The sequence below is a fragment of the Zalophus californianus genome, chromosome 9 (genome assembly GCF_009762305.2).
Source record: "Zalophus californianus isolate mZalCal1 chromosome 9, mZalCal1.pri.v2, whole genome shotgun sequence".
NCBI lineage: Eukaryota > Metazoa > Chordata > Mammalia > Carnivora > Otariidae > Zalophus > Zalophus californianus.
Window position 1 is genome coordinate 47301535 of NC_045603.1, and position 16616 is coordinate 47318150.

At 37.2% G+C, this 16616-nt stretch overlaps 1 protein-coding gene across 4 annotated transcripts in view; it reads right to left on the minus strand.

Moving 5' to 3' along the window:
• Nucleotides 1–16616, minus strand: part of CPSF6 (cleavage and polyadenylation specific factor 6) — a 32578-nt gene extending 15962 nt beyond the window's left edge. For 2 of the 4 annotated variants that reach the window (XM_027595628.1, XM_027595627.1), the window contains exons 1-7: nt 16492–16616; nt 8764–8973; nt 7083–7186; nt 3185–3330; nt 2115–2288; nt 1874–1984; nt 920–1424 (exon numbers count right to left, since the gene is read on the minus strand). In XM_027595628.1, the coding sequence (XP_027451429.1) occupies nt 920–1424; nt 1874–1984; nt 2115–2288; nt 3185–3330; nt 7083–7186; nt 8764–8973; nt 16492–16551 (1310 nt within the window). In that variant the 5' untranslated portion in view covers nt 16552–16616. The remainder of the gene's footprint in view (nt 1–919; nt 1425–1873; nt 1985–2114; nt 2289–3184; nt 3331–7082; nt 7187–8763; nt 8974–16491) is intronic. The other 2 variants (XM_027595630.1, XM_027595629.1) reach the window with 1 other exon arrangement.

Sequence of the window (16616 nt, forward strand, 5' to 3'; positions counted from 1 at the left end):
TTTTTGACAGTCATATAGATGCAACCTCTACAAATGGATAACGGTCAATGGGCTTTGCTTACAACATCAAATTTATTGCCATGAGCCTGTGCAATTGCATGGAATTAGGCAGATTCTCAAATCCATTCCTTTATGACATTATCAGACAAAATGAAATACAAAGTAATTCAACAGTGATAGTTTAAAAATATAAACTCAGAAGAAATTAAAGCGGGCAAAAGATTATAAACCTAGCTCTCTAAATTATGTTTTGAGTACGGATAGTTTTTAAAGGACTTTTGAAAGGGGCTAAGAGATCACTTACTTCAGTAGTGATTTCCACCCAGCTCTTCTCCAAGGATCACCATTAATTATTTTAATTTCCACAACAACTGTGTTTTACAAGCCTTCGCCTACCCAAATGTATTTGTAAATTATTGAATGCTCCCGTTTTAATTAAAAGTTGGTAATTTGCTACTCAGGACTCCTGATCAGCATGAGATAATCAACAGTACCTATATAACAAACTAATCTAATTCCTAAAATGAAGAAACTTTAATGCTCTGTGTATTATCACCGATGGTAAAGGAGATTCATTTTTAAAATCTTAAAAGTAGCTTAAGGATCCCATTTGCTCACTTAAATTATCTTTATTAACCTCTTTTAACTTAAAAAATAATGAAAATGAATCCCCAGAATTTAGTGATTTGCTCTAAATCATGTAGCCTAATTAAGTGGCAGAGGTGGATTATTCCCAACAGTTCTGTATGTCTTTCACCATATGATACTGCCTCTTCTAACGAGAAAACAATATAGAAAATTAAACATCTGGGGGAAAGGTCATAATTTAAAAAAACAAAAACCTTAGTGATGACAGTGTGGAGTACCTTTTACCAATCAAATACACCAAGTCTACCGTCATAGATACATACTAACTTACCTTCCAGGAGGCCCATAGTCACCCCTATCATATGGTGGGGGTCGGCCATATGGATCTGTTGGTGGTGGACCCCGGCTATCTGAAGTAGGCATGCCGCTGTTAGTCGGTGGAGGAAAGAAAGCCGGGTTCACATGTGGAGCTGGTGGTGGGGCACCTGGAGGTGGTCCAGGAAGATGCGGAGGAGGAGCAAGTGTAAGGGGTGGCCCAAGAGGGCCAGGTGGGCGAGGTGGAAAGGGGCCTGGAGGTGGAGGTGGTCCCTGTTGTGGAGGTGGCGGACCAGGAGGGGGGCCGTAGCCTGGAACTGGAGGTGGAGGGCCAGGAGGAAGTGGACCCAATGGAGGCTGCCCAAAAGGTTGTCCAGGAAAAAGAACTGGTGGTGGAGGGCGATCTCCTCGATTAGGAGGCCCAGCTAAAGGAGGAGGCAGAACCTGACCAGGAGGTGGAGGACCCGGTGGACCAGGTGGGCCTGGAGGACCTAAGGGTGGACGTGGTGGAGTCTGTCCAGCTATAGAATAAAGGAGAGAGGAGAGAGAGAGAGAGAAAAAAAACACTTCAATAAGGTACTGTAACCTTTATGCCAAGATTATACTTTTAAAGCACAACTCATAGACCAAGATTCTCTTTAAATGAAACCCATATGGTAAATGCTACACTAACAACTACAAAAGTGAAGTATATCTTTACAAATTTAACTAGTTCAATTTATGCTTAAGAAAAATTATTGAAACAAAAAACATTAATAAAGAAGATTATAATGCTTAGAGATAGTTTCCACCTTTCAGCGTACACACATTTCTTACAGTGAAATCACCCACCTTATATTCTACTCTGATGCCAAGCTAGAAAGTGAAACAAGGAAAAATGGTCTTGAAAGGATTTTTTAAGAGGTAAGAAAATAAGACGGATGTAAATATTCTATATATAAGTCAAGCAAGTTTGGAGAAAAATAAAGACCTTTTAGGCCAAAAATGGGTATTTCCTCTATGCTGTGCCCCATATGCCATGGAATCCTAGTTTCCAGGAACAAAGGCCGAGTTCCTTTAACAAGATGCTTGATCAAATTTCCTGGATTCCAAAAATAGCATAACAAGGAGAGTAAGTCACATTAATAATGCATTACTTGAAAAAGAGAGAAAAGGAAAAGAGGTATTAAGGTAGACACATTTTATCCATGGTAATTTAAGAAAAATTTTACCTGGAAAAGGTGGGGGTGGCCCTCCTGGTCCTGCTGGTCCAGGAAATCTGTCCCCACCGGGAACAGCCCCTGGAAAACGGCCCCGTCCTCTACCACCTTGTGGAAATGCTGCACGTGAACTGCCTCCTGGAGGACCAGCTTTACCTTCCCCAGACATTTGTCCTGATTGTGTAGCTGCAAATATCCAAATACTCATAAATAGCATTTATTAAAATAGTCCTCTGAAATGTAACCACTGCTATTAGAAACAACTCTATTTCAAAGTTCTGTATGCTATAGGCTAACGTGCAGATGCCTTGGGCCTATCCACACTACACGAGGAAGTACTGGTTAGAAAACTTTCACATCTAGTTAAGTTCTTTTGAAGTCTCAAAATATCCAGACTTAAATTATATTTCCAGCGGGTAAATGAGTTACTTTCAAAACACCAGTACTCTACAGCAACCAAAACTAAAATTCTCCCAACAGAAATCTGAATTTCAATGAGCACAGACTACTTAAATTTTGTATCATATTCTTCAGTTAAGTCTTAAGTGCTAAAACATTAAATGAAAAACAACCACTTGAATTTGTTAATTGCATGATCATCCACCTTATCTCTTTAAGTGATAGCATTCATTAAGCGTGTAATGGCAAATCTTTTCTGTATTCACTTTACCAAATGGTGGAAGGTCTTGGTGACAAGCAGAAAATCAACGAGTATTTTCTGTTACCAGTTGTTTCTCCCCTACCACAACACACATCCACATAACCTTCCTTCAATCTAAGGACTAGAATGTAGTTTCTTCCTTTCTCTAGGATGGGAATGACAGGACAAGAATGGCAGGGCTACAGAACGTGCACAGTTATGTAATCCTGGGTCTGAGACATGTGGAGAAAAATGGGAATGGGTTTTCAGTACACTGGACCATAGTCACAAACCAGATTTAATTCAAAGGATGGACTTTCTAAAATGGATTCTCCAATGAACTAAATATTAAGATGACTTCTCTAGTGTAATATCTAACAAACACTAGCAACACTGGTTAAAATGCACATCTTTTAATAAAGGCCTCTGAGGGATTGCTTACTTTTCCTGGACTGCATTTCAAATTGACTCAGGAACTGTTTATTGCATGGAGTTACAACAGGATTCTGACCATGAAGTTCTCTTTTAGGCAACAGATCCATTAACTTTTTTGAGGATGCTTCAGATCCAACACCAACAAGGGCAAACCTAAAAGATGTTTAAAGGAGTGAGGGTAGGTGAGGAGAGATTAACAAAGCTACTGTTATTAAAAAGGAAATGGTGTGAATTTACTTTTATCTAAGAAAAATAAAAATATTTCTTAAATTAAAACAATACAAGTTCATACTTTCATCTTTAACTTTTTCAAAATAACACAGCATACACTTTGCTCATTTAAGGTGTACAATCCAGTGTTTTACAACCGTCACCACAATTTTAGAGCATTTTCATCATCTCAAAATGAAACTCCATACTCGTTAGCTGTCACTCCATTTCCTCCCATCCCCCAACCGTAGGAAACCACTAATTCACTTTCTGTCTCTATGAAATTTGCCTATTCTGGACATTTTATATATATGAAATTATATGACATGTGATCCTTTGTGATTAGCTTCTTTCACTTAGCATGTTTTCAGGGTTTATGCATGCTGTAGCATGTATCATTACTTAATGTCTTCTTATGGCTGAATAGTATTTCATATGGATATAGCACATTTAAAAAAGTATCCATCAGTTGGTGGGCATTTGGGTTGTTTCCATTTCTTGGTTATTATGAATAATGCCCTGTGAAAAGATGCCCAATGTCACTATCAGGGCAATGTAAATCAAAACCACAATGAGATGCCGTTTCATATCCACTAGGATGGCTATAATCAAAAAGATAAAAAGTGTTGATGAGGATGTGGAGAAATTAAAAATTTCATACACTGCTGACAGGAATGTAAAATGCTGTGGTTACTTTGACAAAACATCTGGCAATTCCTTCAAAAGTTAAATACAGAGTTAACATAATAATCCAGTAATTCCAATATTGAGTGTATGTATGTGTGTATACACACACACACACACACACACCTAACAATACTGAGTATGTGCTCATACAAAACTGGTACAAGAATATTCACAGGGGCATTATTCACAATAGCAAAAGTGGAAACAACCCTAATGTCCATCAAATGATGGATGGAATAAAGATGTAGTATATCCATATGGTATTCAGCCATAAAAAGAATTAAATGCTGATACATGCTACAACATGGCTGAATCTGGAAACATTATGCTAAGTGAAAGAAGTCAATCACAAAGGACCACATACTGTATGATTCTACTTACATGAAATGTTCAGAATAAGCAAATCCATAAAAATAAACTGTTAAAGGGTATGGGATTTCTTCTGGGGGTGATGAAATGTTCTGGAATTAAAAAGTGATAACAAATATACTAATAACCAACAGACTGAACATTTTTATTTTTTATTTATTTTTCTTTAAAATTATTTTTATTTATTTATTTGTGGGGAGGGAGAGCATGCGTGCGCACAAGCAGGGGGAGAGCAGGCAGAGGGAGAAGCAGGCTCTCCACTGAGCAAGGAGCCCAATGCAGGACTGGATCCTAGGACCCTGGGATCATGACCTAAGCCGAAGGCAGACACTTAACCAACTGAGCCACCCAGGTGTCCCAGACTTAACATTTTTTTTTTAAGATTTTATTTATTTATTTGAGAGAGAGAGATAATGAGAGATAGAGAGCATGAGAGGGAAGAGGGTCAGAGGGAGAAGCAGACTCCCTGCTGAGCAGGGAGCCCGATGCGGGACTCGATTCCGGGACTCCAGGATCATGACCTGAGCCGAAGGCAGTCGCTTAACCAACTGAACCACCCAGGCGCCCCCAGACTGAACATTTTTAAAAGGTAAATTTTATGGATGAGAATTATATCTCAATTAAGAAAAATAAATTTGAAATAGAGAAAAAAGAGAAAGAAAGAAGAAAAAAATGAGAGAAAAAAAGAATGGCTCCAATTTCATATAGTTATAGGATATTCTAGATTATTCTCAGAAGGGCTCTTAGGAGCTTAGAACCCTTTTCTTCCTAATGTTCAAAATGGCTCTTTAACTAGATCCCTTATTCTAGTCAACAAACAATTCTGCTGTGTGACTCAAGATTATCTTGGGTCACAACACTTAGAAACAATTTAATGAATTCATTAATTTAACAAGTATGTATTGAACACTATCACCTACATGCCAGACACAATCCAGGGCTAGGGACACAGGAGTGAACAAAACAAAATCGTTCCTCTCGTGGAGCTTACAATCTAATGGAGACAAGACCAGTAAGTAAAATGTACTATAATAAAGAAAAAATAAAGAAACAGTGAAAGGAGCAGAAGGTAATATTTTGCATAGGATGATGAGGAAAGAGAACTCTTTCAACAGAGTCCTGAATGAAGTGAAAGAGAGATCCATGTGGATATTTGGGGGAAAAAACCAAGAATAAGAAACTACTAGTGTAAAAGTCCTACGTAGGAATGTGTTTGAAGAACAGAAGAGATAATGTGGCTGAAACAGCATAAGGAAGGCAAAGAATAGTACGATTTAAGGTCAGACAGGTGGTGGGGAATAGATCACATAGTGCCTTCTAGGCCACAGTAAGATTCTGGCTTTTACTCTTAAGTGATAGGGGACCATTAGAAGAAGATCTGGGCAGACAAATACTGATGTCACTTTTTTCCAACGTTTACACTGTGCAGTAACATAAGCTGTAGGGGATTTAGGGTGAAAGCAAGAACACCAGGTAGGAGGCTATTACAAAAGTTCAAGTAAGAAATAATAGTAGCTCGGGACCAGGTAACAGAAGTGAAGTTCATAAGAAGTGGTCAGATTCCACATATATTTAGAAAATATTCTTCATGTAAACTAATACACTGAACATGAAACAAGCATACTGAGGCATATTCCTTATCATTTGACATCTAGTAATTTATCTTAAAAAAATCCAAAATCTGCAGCCAAAAGTTTATATAAAATGAAGCCTGCTGTAACATTATTTATAATAGGGACTGAAACTCAAATAACCAAAAATAAGAATAGTAAAATAAATTACTGGGGCACCTGGGTGGTTCAGTCGTTAAGCGTCTGCCTTCAGTTCAGGTCATGATCCCAGGGTCCTGGGATCGAGCCCCGCATCAGGCTCCCTGCTCAGCGGGAAGCCTGCTTCCCCCTCTCCCACTCCCCCTGCTTGTGTTCCCTCTCTCGCTGTGTCTCTGTCAAATAAATAAATAAAATCTTAAAAAAAAAAAAGTAAAATAAATTACTGTAGCACATAAGGTATGATGGAAAGAAGACATTACAGAAAATGGGAATTTACGGATAAATATGTTTTACTCATGTTATGAAACATGTGAATTATAATCCTGTTCTTTTAATTTTTTTGCACTAAATATATTATATGAGCACTAGGGAAAAACCTGCAAGTATATTCACTAAAATCTTAAGAGTGATCATGTATAGATGGCGAGCTTGTGGCTTTTTATTTTCCTATTTCTGGGTACCTGTATTTTATAATGTTGCTCTAATAACCCTATCTCATGTACATAATTTAATAGTTACACAAAACATTCATGTTACATTATTCTCCAGTTGCCCATCTTTCCCCATCCCTTAATCACAGGATAATAATGCTTCTTCAAACTGTCTTCAATAATCATTTCAACCACAAATGGAGGAAACTCAGGAAAATTAAATAGACCTAATCTGCCCACACTTCCAGCTTCACTAGTTTTAGTAAGTAAGATCACAGGGTAGATGAAGTAAGTGAAATGAAGGGAATCTCTGCCCAAGAACTTTCTGCCAATGTGAATAATAAAGCCTGCATATAGTTAGCATTAAGAATAGTTACTCCCAAAATTACAATCACTAGCTACTAACATATTAGGGGAAAAACAAAATTAAAATTCTTACCCCTTTGACTGGCCATTTGCCCGATTTTCAAAAAATTTTATCTCCAAAATATCATTTACTCCCAAAGAATGAACTGCTTCAGTTAAGTCTTCATCTGTTGTCCACTGCAAGACATTTCCCCCTCATTAACCATCAAAACATATCCAAGATTTTAATTGTTTCAACTTGTTAAGAGTAAACTCAGAACAAACAAGACACAGTTAATGCTCAGTGGAAATCTAAGCAGAGTTACTGCCAGTTAGTCTTTAATTTTTAAATGGTATAAAAGCACCTGAGGACATAAATTCATCCCTTGATAAGAGTTTCAGAAATTAGAAGGTATATTATCCTTGGAGATAAGATTCATTTTTTTTTACTCTTAAAGAGTTTCTGGTCTCTCCCAATTTTAAACTGCTATGATGTTAAATTTTTAATAAAACCAATCTCACTTATCACTTTTCTCCTTAAAGGAAATTATATCGGGAAATAAATTCCACCTTATGTTTGAGCATAAGATTAAAAAAAAAGCACTAACATGTACTGAGTACCTATCATGTACTTTATATCAAATATTTAACTCTTAAAATGATCCTGTTAAGTCCTATTATTATTCCCATTTCTCACATGGTGCTATGGAGAAATTAAAAAGCTTGTCCAAGATCACAAAAGTAATAGATGGACAAGCTACGATTCAAAATCTTCTTTAGCAATCACACTCCTCACAACTACACTGATAATGTCTCCAATATTATAAAACTGCTCAGACTGAGTGGTTGGAGATAGGTTAATTTTTTAAAAATGTGAACATTTTAAAGTGCTACCAAGGAAAGAAGGATGAAAAATTTTGATTTCTAGACAATTTTTAAACTTTCAAATGTATGTTCTAAATGCTTCTAGGTAGAGATGTAAAGATTCTATAGGACTATTTCGATGAATATTTAAGATTCAATGCTAAAAATCATAAATGTTTTACTCATGTTATAATATACATATTATATATACTCATGTATATATAATAAATATACACTGAACACACAGTTAATGAAACTCCCAATTAATAATCTCAGTCTCATTAAAAACCCAAATTCAAAAACAGTGCATATAGCAGTGTTTCCATAAATGAGATTTCCCAAATTTAAAAGCAGAAATGAAATTCAACAAGTTTGTAATATAAATTAGATAATGAAAACTTTTTTAAAAAAATATTTTACTTTTTTTAAGTAATCTCCACACCTAACATGGGGCTCCCAACTCACAACCCCAAGATCAAGAGTCGCACACTCTTCCGACTGAGCAAGCCAGGAGTGAGCCCTAATAATGAAAACTTTTTAAAACCCCAGGTCAAACTGTTTGTTCCTACAGTTCTGAATCCTGGTTTCAGACCTTATGTGAGTATTTTTCTTTGTAAAACTAGGATAGCAGAAGTAGTAAAGTAAAAAGAATACCTGATTTAAGCTTAAAATAACTGAATTATATTTAACCGGCATCTCTACCAAAACAAGCTGAATGACCACAAAATTCACCAAAACTAGACTTGGAATTTATAATGTTTAAACGTACTTGAATTTCTCTCCTCATTGCATAAACAAGCATACAGAACAAATCTTCAAATTTTTATTTTATAAAACTGGAAGAAATTAACTACTTGAATAGTTCAAAACCAACTACCAATAATTTAATTCATTATGTTAAATTTACTTACCCATGTTAGATTTCCAATATACAATGCAATTCTCTTTCCAGTATACGTATAGACAACATTTGGTGCTGCTCCTTTACCCACATCATCACCAACAGTTGGTGGGAGAGTATCCATGTAATCACGGTCTTCTGGGGCATCTCCATTATTTGCAGATGGAGAGATGACATCATCATACAAATCTATCTGATCATGCCCACCATATTCAGCTTCCTGAGATACAGAAATAATGCTCTAAATTATAAAACAGTCAGACCACCACTAAATAGATTTGAATACAAATTCATTAAACTATTTTGTTTTAAAAATCTGGTAGAAGATAAAGCCCCAAAGATCTCAGTAAAAATCTCTTACTTCACACCATAGATGTATTCTTGAATGGTAACTATAAAGTAAATTTCTATACAATAAATCCTATTTTTCCACTTATATATAATATAGGAAATAATGTTCCTTGGGGAAAAGAATGATATGGAAACAAAATAAAGTAATAATATAAAACTTTCCTTGGAAGTACAATACTCTTAAGAGTAAAAGTAACAATACATGAATGCAAATAGGTGGACTTTAAAAAAAATGACAAAAAAATATCACAAACAAAACTCAGAGCCATTATAAATCTTTAATATTTAACTGCAGAAAAATACGACTATTATTTTCTATGGTATTCAGGATCTTGTTTCCCAACTCTGTGAAAGGTGTTAGTTTTTTAAAAAAAGCACAGTGAGCTAAGCCAAAGGGAAGGGATGAAGAAATGTGGGCACATAAATTATTCCAAATGTCATAACAAAGGAACAAGGAAAAGAGAAACAATAAATAAAATACTCTGTAAAACTATCCAAATTAGTACTCAGCAACAGTTTCATTATTCTCAGTCAACAAAGAGTTAATGCTTACCTGACTTCTTAGATCTCTAGTCAATTTAGCAAGAGGTAACTAGTCAATTAGCAAAAGAAAAGTGATATGAACAAGGATCTAGAAAAGCTCTGCCACTGTCACCAGCAGAGTTAAAACAATGCTAGTGGATGCCACTTACGTGCCTAAATGGTAAGAAAGGGAAAAAGGAAAACGAAAGAAACAAATGTACACAGGAGAAAAATGAAAAAGGAGGGTTCTAGCATAAATAATTACAAGAAAAATGAAATGCAGATGTTGGCAGAACACTCAAAACCATTTAAATTGCCCTTCCACAGGCTTGACTAGCCAGAATCAGAAGAAAAACTACTTTTATCTTCCTTCATTTCCATCACTAAGTTATCTAAATCAATGTGAACTACTTTATTTTTCTTACAAGGTAGAATATTTGAGATAATAAAAGAAGAGAATTACAATTATAAAACAACAAACTTGAGAGCTCAGAAATGGGTTATATCCTCTCATAATTTGTTAAGGATGAGGTGTTACATAAATGGCACATAAGGAGGAGCTAAAGGTTCTAATAGTTTTAAGGACTATTACGAGGACAGAGAAATGACCCAGAGAAAGCATTTGTAATAGGACTATAAACAGATCAACAGAATTTTGTTATTATAGGCCCCAAGAGAACATAGCTATTGCTTTGTTATCCAGCAGAGCGGCAGAGTTAAGATTTTTTTAAAAAAGAAAAAAACCTAAAAGAGGAAATACTAATTATACAAATAGCCAAAGGAATATGAAATTTACAAAGTCATCTTCAGGTAATCTTCTGCATAACTGAGTCAACCAATTTACTAATTATATAACAGTATCTTTACATAACATTTTGCTATGAGGTAGAATGTCTGTACGACTTATCTATAAGGAATCCAAGATCTCTAGGTTAAGTCACAAAACAAAGCCATCGTTAGCAATGGGAGGAAACTAGACCACAAGTCACTACATTATGTCTTGATTTTATTTTGTTTGTACAGCAATATCAAAATAATCTTTTAGAACTAAGTTTTTGTTAAACAAAGTAACATGCTCAAATTGCAGTGACAGTAAAAATTAGAAAAAAGGAGGATGAGTTTTGTTATGAAGTTTCAGTGTAGCTGAAGCTTCAGGTAGCGTGGCCGAAGCAGTGGTTCCATACACTTAAGATACTAAAAAGATTCCCACAAGCAGTAGTGGGCATTTTAAACTCTTGCAATCCAGTTCTGCACATCAAGTGGAATTATTATTATTATTCAAAGGGAGTTGTGTTTCCATCCTCCTCAGCAGAGATTATAATCACAATATATGGTCTGAGGGAGAGTAAAAAAGAATGCAAGGATTATTTAAATTTTACACTTTCATGAAACAGGTTAACACATTGATTTTTCATTAGTTGTAAATCTAGGAAAATGTTTACTTAAGTAGACAATAATTTACAAGCATAATCGCAGCTACACTAACCTGGTGAATCACAATCACTTACTATTTTTGTCCGTCCACGAATTCCTATGTTGACACCAACCAATTTTCCACATTGATATGATTCTACCAATATTTAGGATCAGCCATTTTGTCTGGTAGTTGGACTGCTTCCAATTGGTTGAAGTATGATGCTAATTGAGACCAGGGTCCTGGGGTTTGATTTCCATGTGGACTAGTTAGCTTCACTCTGTTCCAAGGCCACAGCCTGTACTTCTAGCCCCAACGGTATGCATTTGGACGTGGTGAAAAAATATTAATGAATCTGAATACAACTGCTGCCATTACTAAAAATGAAACTCAAAGCACATATCTTGAAGTATCAGTACTCTTCCTTTTCAGCTTCAGCATATCACATCTATCCTCCACATTAAAAAAAAGATATAGAACACATCTATTTTCTGTTCCCATTTTAAAAAGGAGGGAAACACATTCTGAAATTATGCAAAATGTGTATCATAGGTCATATACAAAGAAGGTGAGCTCTGAACATCTACTGAACAAAAAAATAACTTCTACTTTGTCAAAGAGAAATGGTCAACAGTGTCAAGTTCTACTCTGGAAAGAATCTTTTCAATTATATCTTTAGGAAATTTTAATGGCATTCAAAAACAAACAAAAATCAACAATGCCCCTCTTAAGTATTTTAGATGTCAAATGCTGCCCAGTCTATCTACTTTTCATAGTAACTAATCTACTGATAGAGCTGCACATTACATTAACTTCCAATAAAGTAACAGTACTCAGGATTTGTTAAAAAAAAATCCAGTAATATTTTTCATTCCCTACATTCTAAATCACTAATCATTCTAACGGCAAGGCATCCTTTTAAGATTTTACACTTCGATATTACGTTCTACATGATGTACAAGTAGCTGTTGCCACATTAGAGAAAACAGTTTAAAATTAACACGGATAGTAAAATAACCAAAATCCTATTAGCTCCCTTTTAAAGGCAATGTTTCTTCTTCCCTCCAAGGATTTATTTTTAGACATATTTTCCTTAATGACCTCCCAAAATTTTAGTGTAACAGATGTCCTGTATATAAATTCTGTATACCATCACTGGGCTCACCACGGAATAACTGTACTACATTCTTCATTCTCCCTGACAAGCCCAACATGGCTTTTGGTGATCCTAAATTGTAATAGCATCCCTCCATTATACGAGAGTACCAGTAATGGTACAGCAAAGGCCACCTGTTTCAAAGCCCCTCTATTTAAAAAAGGAGGAGAAGAAAAAGAAAAAAAAGAGAAAGGAACTTAAAATCCATGTCCATTTGGAGAAATATAAAGGGGGGAGGTTTACATTTTGCATTTACAAAATGTATTCTTTACCAAGGAAGAAAAATACTAGCATGGAAAATCCAGAAAATAATCGAATTCATATTTATCTTTATAGAAAATATTTCTGATTTTTATCTACTTATGTTCTAATACATTTGAAAATTAGTTTTATAATCCCTGTAAAAAGATCAACTAATGGTAAAGAAGCCAACTTCTTTTTGCCACATAAACCACAAATGGTGGACAATTCATAGGCAGCTGAATAAACTACACTCATAAATTATAAAACTGAGTGGGAAGAGTTCTAGTTCCCCTAAATATTTCTGCCAAAGTTTCTGAATCAATCTCTACCTACCTCATTCTCAACCTTACAGCTTTATCTCAGAGGATTTTCTATTAAACATAAATTTATCAGAAATAAGGTTTCACTGACATTTGCCCAGGAAACTCACTTTCCAAAATCGGCTAGACAACTGGCTAGAGTAGATACAAAGTATAATGACTCATGAAATAAAGGCAAGTTGACTTATGAGGATGTCTAGGTCCTTAGATTTCTAAACAAACTTTTTCCCCAGCCATAACCTATATATATTTTCATTTTAAAACTCAGTGGCCAAATTACTAAATCATCACTGTTACCAGTGACCTACCACTAGACAGATCAATAACTAAATCTGGTATTAAGAGCTTTTGATTTCCAAACAAGCAAAATACACACTTCAATGTATACAGTATAAACTTTCCTGAGGTTCCTAGAATTTTTGACTTTCCCCATCAATAAAAATTCTACAGATAAAGATACACATAAAGGAGTTTTATAACACATGACCTGTCAGAGTGTTATAATTATGTAGATGTCTCTCGCCCCCACTACAGTGCATTGTAAGAGTAGGGACTATCTGAATTTTGTATCCCTCCTTGTTGGCATATAACAGATATTCAAGAAATGTATTTTGAACTGAGTTTGAAAGTTTTTTATATTTAGTCTTGGTCAAAATTAAAAAGTCTATAATTATTAAATATTAGGTTATTAACTACCACATTAAAGTACAAATCCCAGTTCAAACTGGACTGACACATACTATAGAGGCTGAAACAGAACCGTTTTCTTCTCAACTCCAAATTCAAGTAAGGTAGAGGTTGGAAGTAGTTCAAATTCTCCTTCCACTGGAGCAACTAACTGTTCTCAATTTGGTTACATCCAAAGACCTTTAATTTAAGAACTAAAGAGCACCCATGAGGAATAGCCAAGTCCCCTGTGCCTTCTCTCTTTCTCCAACTTTATTCTCCATTCTTAAATTCATCTGGTGATGAAAGGAACTCTATAGTTTCACTAAACTTATTCTCACCCCATCCCCAAATTAAAGTTTCTTCTAAGACAGCTGACTGTCTCATACTTTTTGAAATAGGTTTATACTGTGCTTAACCAAAATACACACCTGAAAAAAAAAAAAGCTTCATAAAGTACCATTTAAAATAGAAGAAAATGGAACATACAGACTACAGAGAATTTCAAAGTACACAAATGCAATTAAATCTGCAGCTCACAGTAAAGAACAAGGACTTTTTTTTTTTGAAGGTTTACAGCAGTTTAGAAGCCAAAATAAGTCGACTGGTTATACTTAGTAAAACACTTTACTCAACTACAGTTAAGAGTCATAGTTTACTATAGCAACCAGTAGAAATAAGGTCACCAGCTCACAATAAAGAGAAAATTACATCAGTTATAATTCTGTAGTTGCTTCTAATTCTGATGAATTTTCAGGAAAATATTTCAATTACAGTAACATTTTTATAAAAAAGAGGATGGACCTTGAAAACAACCAACTATCCTTGTGTGGCCATATTTTGCAAAGGAATTACCACAGCAAGCAGATTACAAAGGCCAACAATATGCAAAATATTAACAAAAACAAAGCCTCTGTTTAATCCCATTAATCTTTTCAAAAGTATAAAGATTTTACTGGTAAAAAATACAACTATGTGAGAGATAAAATGTTGTAAGTTCAAGTCAACAAAAAGCTACATTTTTAAGAGAACCCTGTAAAACAGTTCCTCATCAGGGCCACAAAATTTTAATCTCTTCCCACCTCCTGCTCAGTCAGCACTAGTTACTGCACAAGGATAAGCAAGTATCACTCCTTCCAGCTATATGTATTAGAGAAATGGCCATCCCAAATTATGTATGGGAAAGCCTAAGAAAAATCTTTCATGAAGAGGTCCTCAAGAAAGCTCAAATTCTAAAACTGTACCCAAATTCTTCTTTCATCATAGGGGAAAAGGCAAAGCAACTGTATTGTAAGAAAAGCTAATGAAGACAGTCTTGAATATTTAATTGCTCCTTTACTTTCAGGTATGGCCCTCTTTTGGATGGAATGTTATATCCATTTGATAAATAGAAATTCCCTAGAGGTCTTTGTCTACTGATCTTAAAAGCATTAACATCTGATTGTAGTGCCCGAGATAATATTCTAATTTGCCACTGACACAACTCAGTCATCACAGTTCTAAAATATAAACACAATAAAAAGAATTAAGATTTTAAAACTTAACGTTTGATTACAACAACCAGTCTTTAACGGAGTAGCAACCATTTAAAGCTAATTGAAAAATATTTTTCTTTTCTAATACTTAAACCAGAGACACAAAGTCATTCCTGAAAACAACAACAGTTAAGGATTTCTAGCTTTCCCTCATTTAAAAAAAATCTTGAACCCCTAGTCAGAAATAAAGTCCTAATGTAGTGGGGGAAAAAAAATAAAAAGAAAAAACATAAACCACTAAAATTCTATCAAGCTTCTCTTACAGACCTGGAATATAAAAAAATCAAGCTTTTAGGTGCACTACAGTTAGGCACAATTTAATTTTTTAAAATGTGTTACTACATAAAGGCAGTAAAGATGTGAACAGCAGGCTTAGAGCTTACACGTCACTACTCTAGTAACAAACGAGATCTTTTGCAAGGATGCCCAACATCAGACATCACAGCTCCGCGGCTAGTTCTTCCAGGCAACTGTGGCTTGAGAGATACCGGAAAAACCTTCCATTCTCACTTTCTCCAACCTTTCAAAACGTAAATTAACAGATCCCTCGGAGGGCATTTTACATTTGCTTCTGAAAATCGGGTCTTATTTACAACCTTTTAAACTATACTAAAAGAATTTCGGGTGAACGTTCTTTATTTTAATCACTCCTCTTATCTCTCGGTGAGCTACCATCTCCCCCCTCCCCCCATCCAACCAACACGCTTCCAAGTCTTCCTTTTAGCTCAGGCCATCTATCTTCACAGGTATTTTCCTCACAAAAGCCAACAACAACTGGGCCTCAAAAGCACTGCAAGACCTCGACCACCGAGGCACGGCCCCGCGCACCGACTCTGAAACACGATCGATGGTGCAAAAGTCCAAGGACTTGTTGCAAACGTGCTCACACCGAAGCCGCCTTCACAAAGTGTGAGGAAAGGAGGAAGAAGGCGCCACGCCGAAACCTGTCGCAAACGCGAGCAGGAGCCCAGGAAACTGGGCGCGCGGGATACAAAGGGCCATGAATGCGGCCTTCCATGAGGCGACCGTGCGCGGCCGGGGAGACAAAATGGAGCGACGAGAGGAATCGGAGCCCGAGCTGCAGGGTCGGGGAAGAGGCGGCGCCCCGCGCGCGTCCCGCCAGGCTTCCTCCTCGACCCGGCGGCGGGGGAGGGGGCGCGGCGGCGGCCCGTTCTCCCCGCCGCGCACACGCGGCCCCACCGCCCGGGCCTAGCGCGGCGGGAAGCGCCCGCCGGCCGCCGCCAACAATGGGGAGGTGGCGGCTGCGAGGGAGGGGCCGGCGGCGTCTGCACGGCGGCCCGCGTCCGCGCTCCGGACCCTGCGGCGGGCAGCAGCATCCGCGGTCCGCGAAACGACGCGGTAGAACGAGGGGCGAGGGGGGCGCCGCGCCGGGCTCGGACGGCGCGGCCCACAGGCGGCAAGGGCGCACGGTCTGCAGCCGCGCCGGCTCGCAGCCCGCGGCGGGCCCTGGGTCAGCGTCCGGACCGCAGCGCCGCCCGTTTCGGCGGCGTGGGCCCGGGCCCTCACGTACCTGGTTGAACTCTTCGCCCACATCCGCGTAAATGTCTATGTGGTCCACACCGTCCGCCATCTTCTCTCGGCCGAGGCCGCCGCCGCCTCCTGCAGGTCTGCCCGCCGCGGCAGCAGCAGCGGATC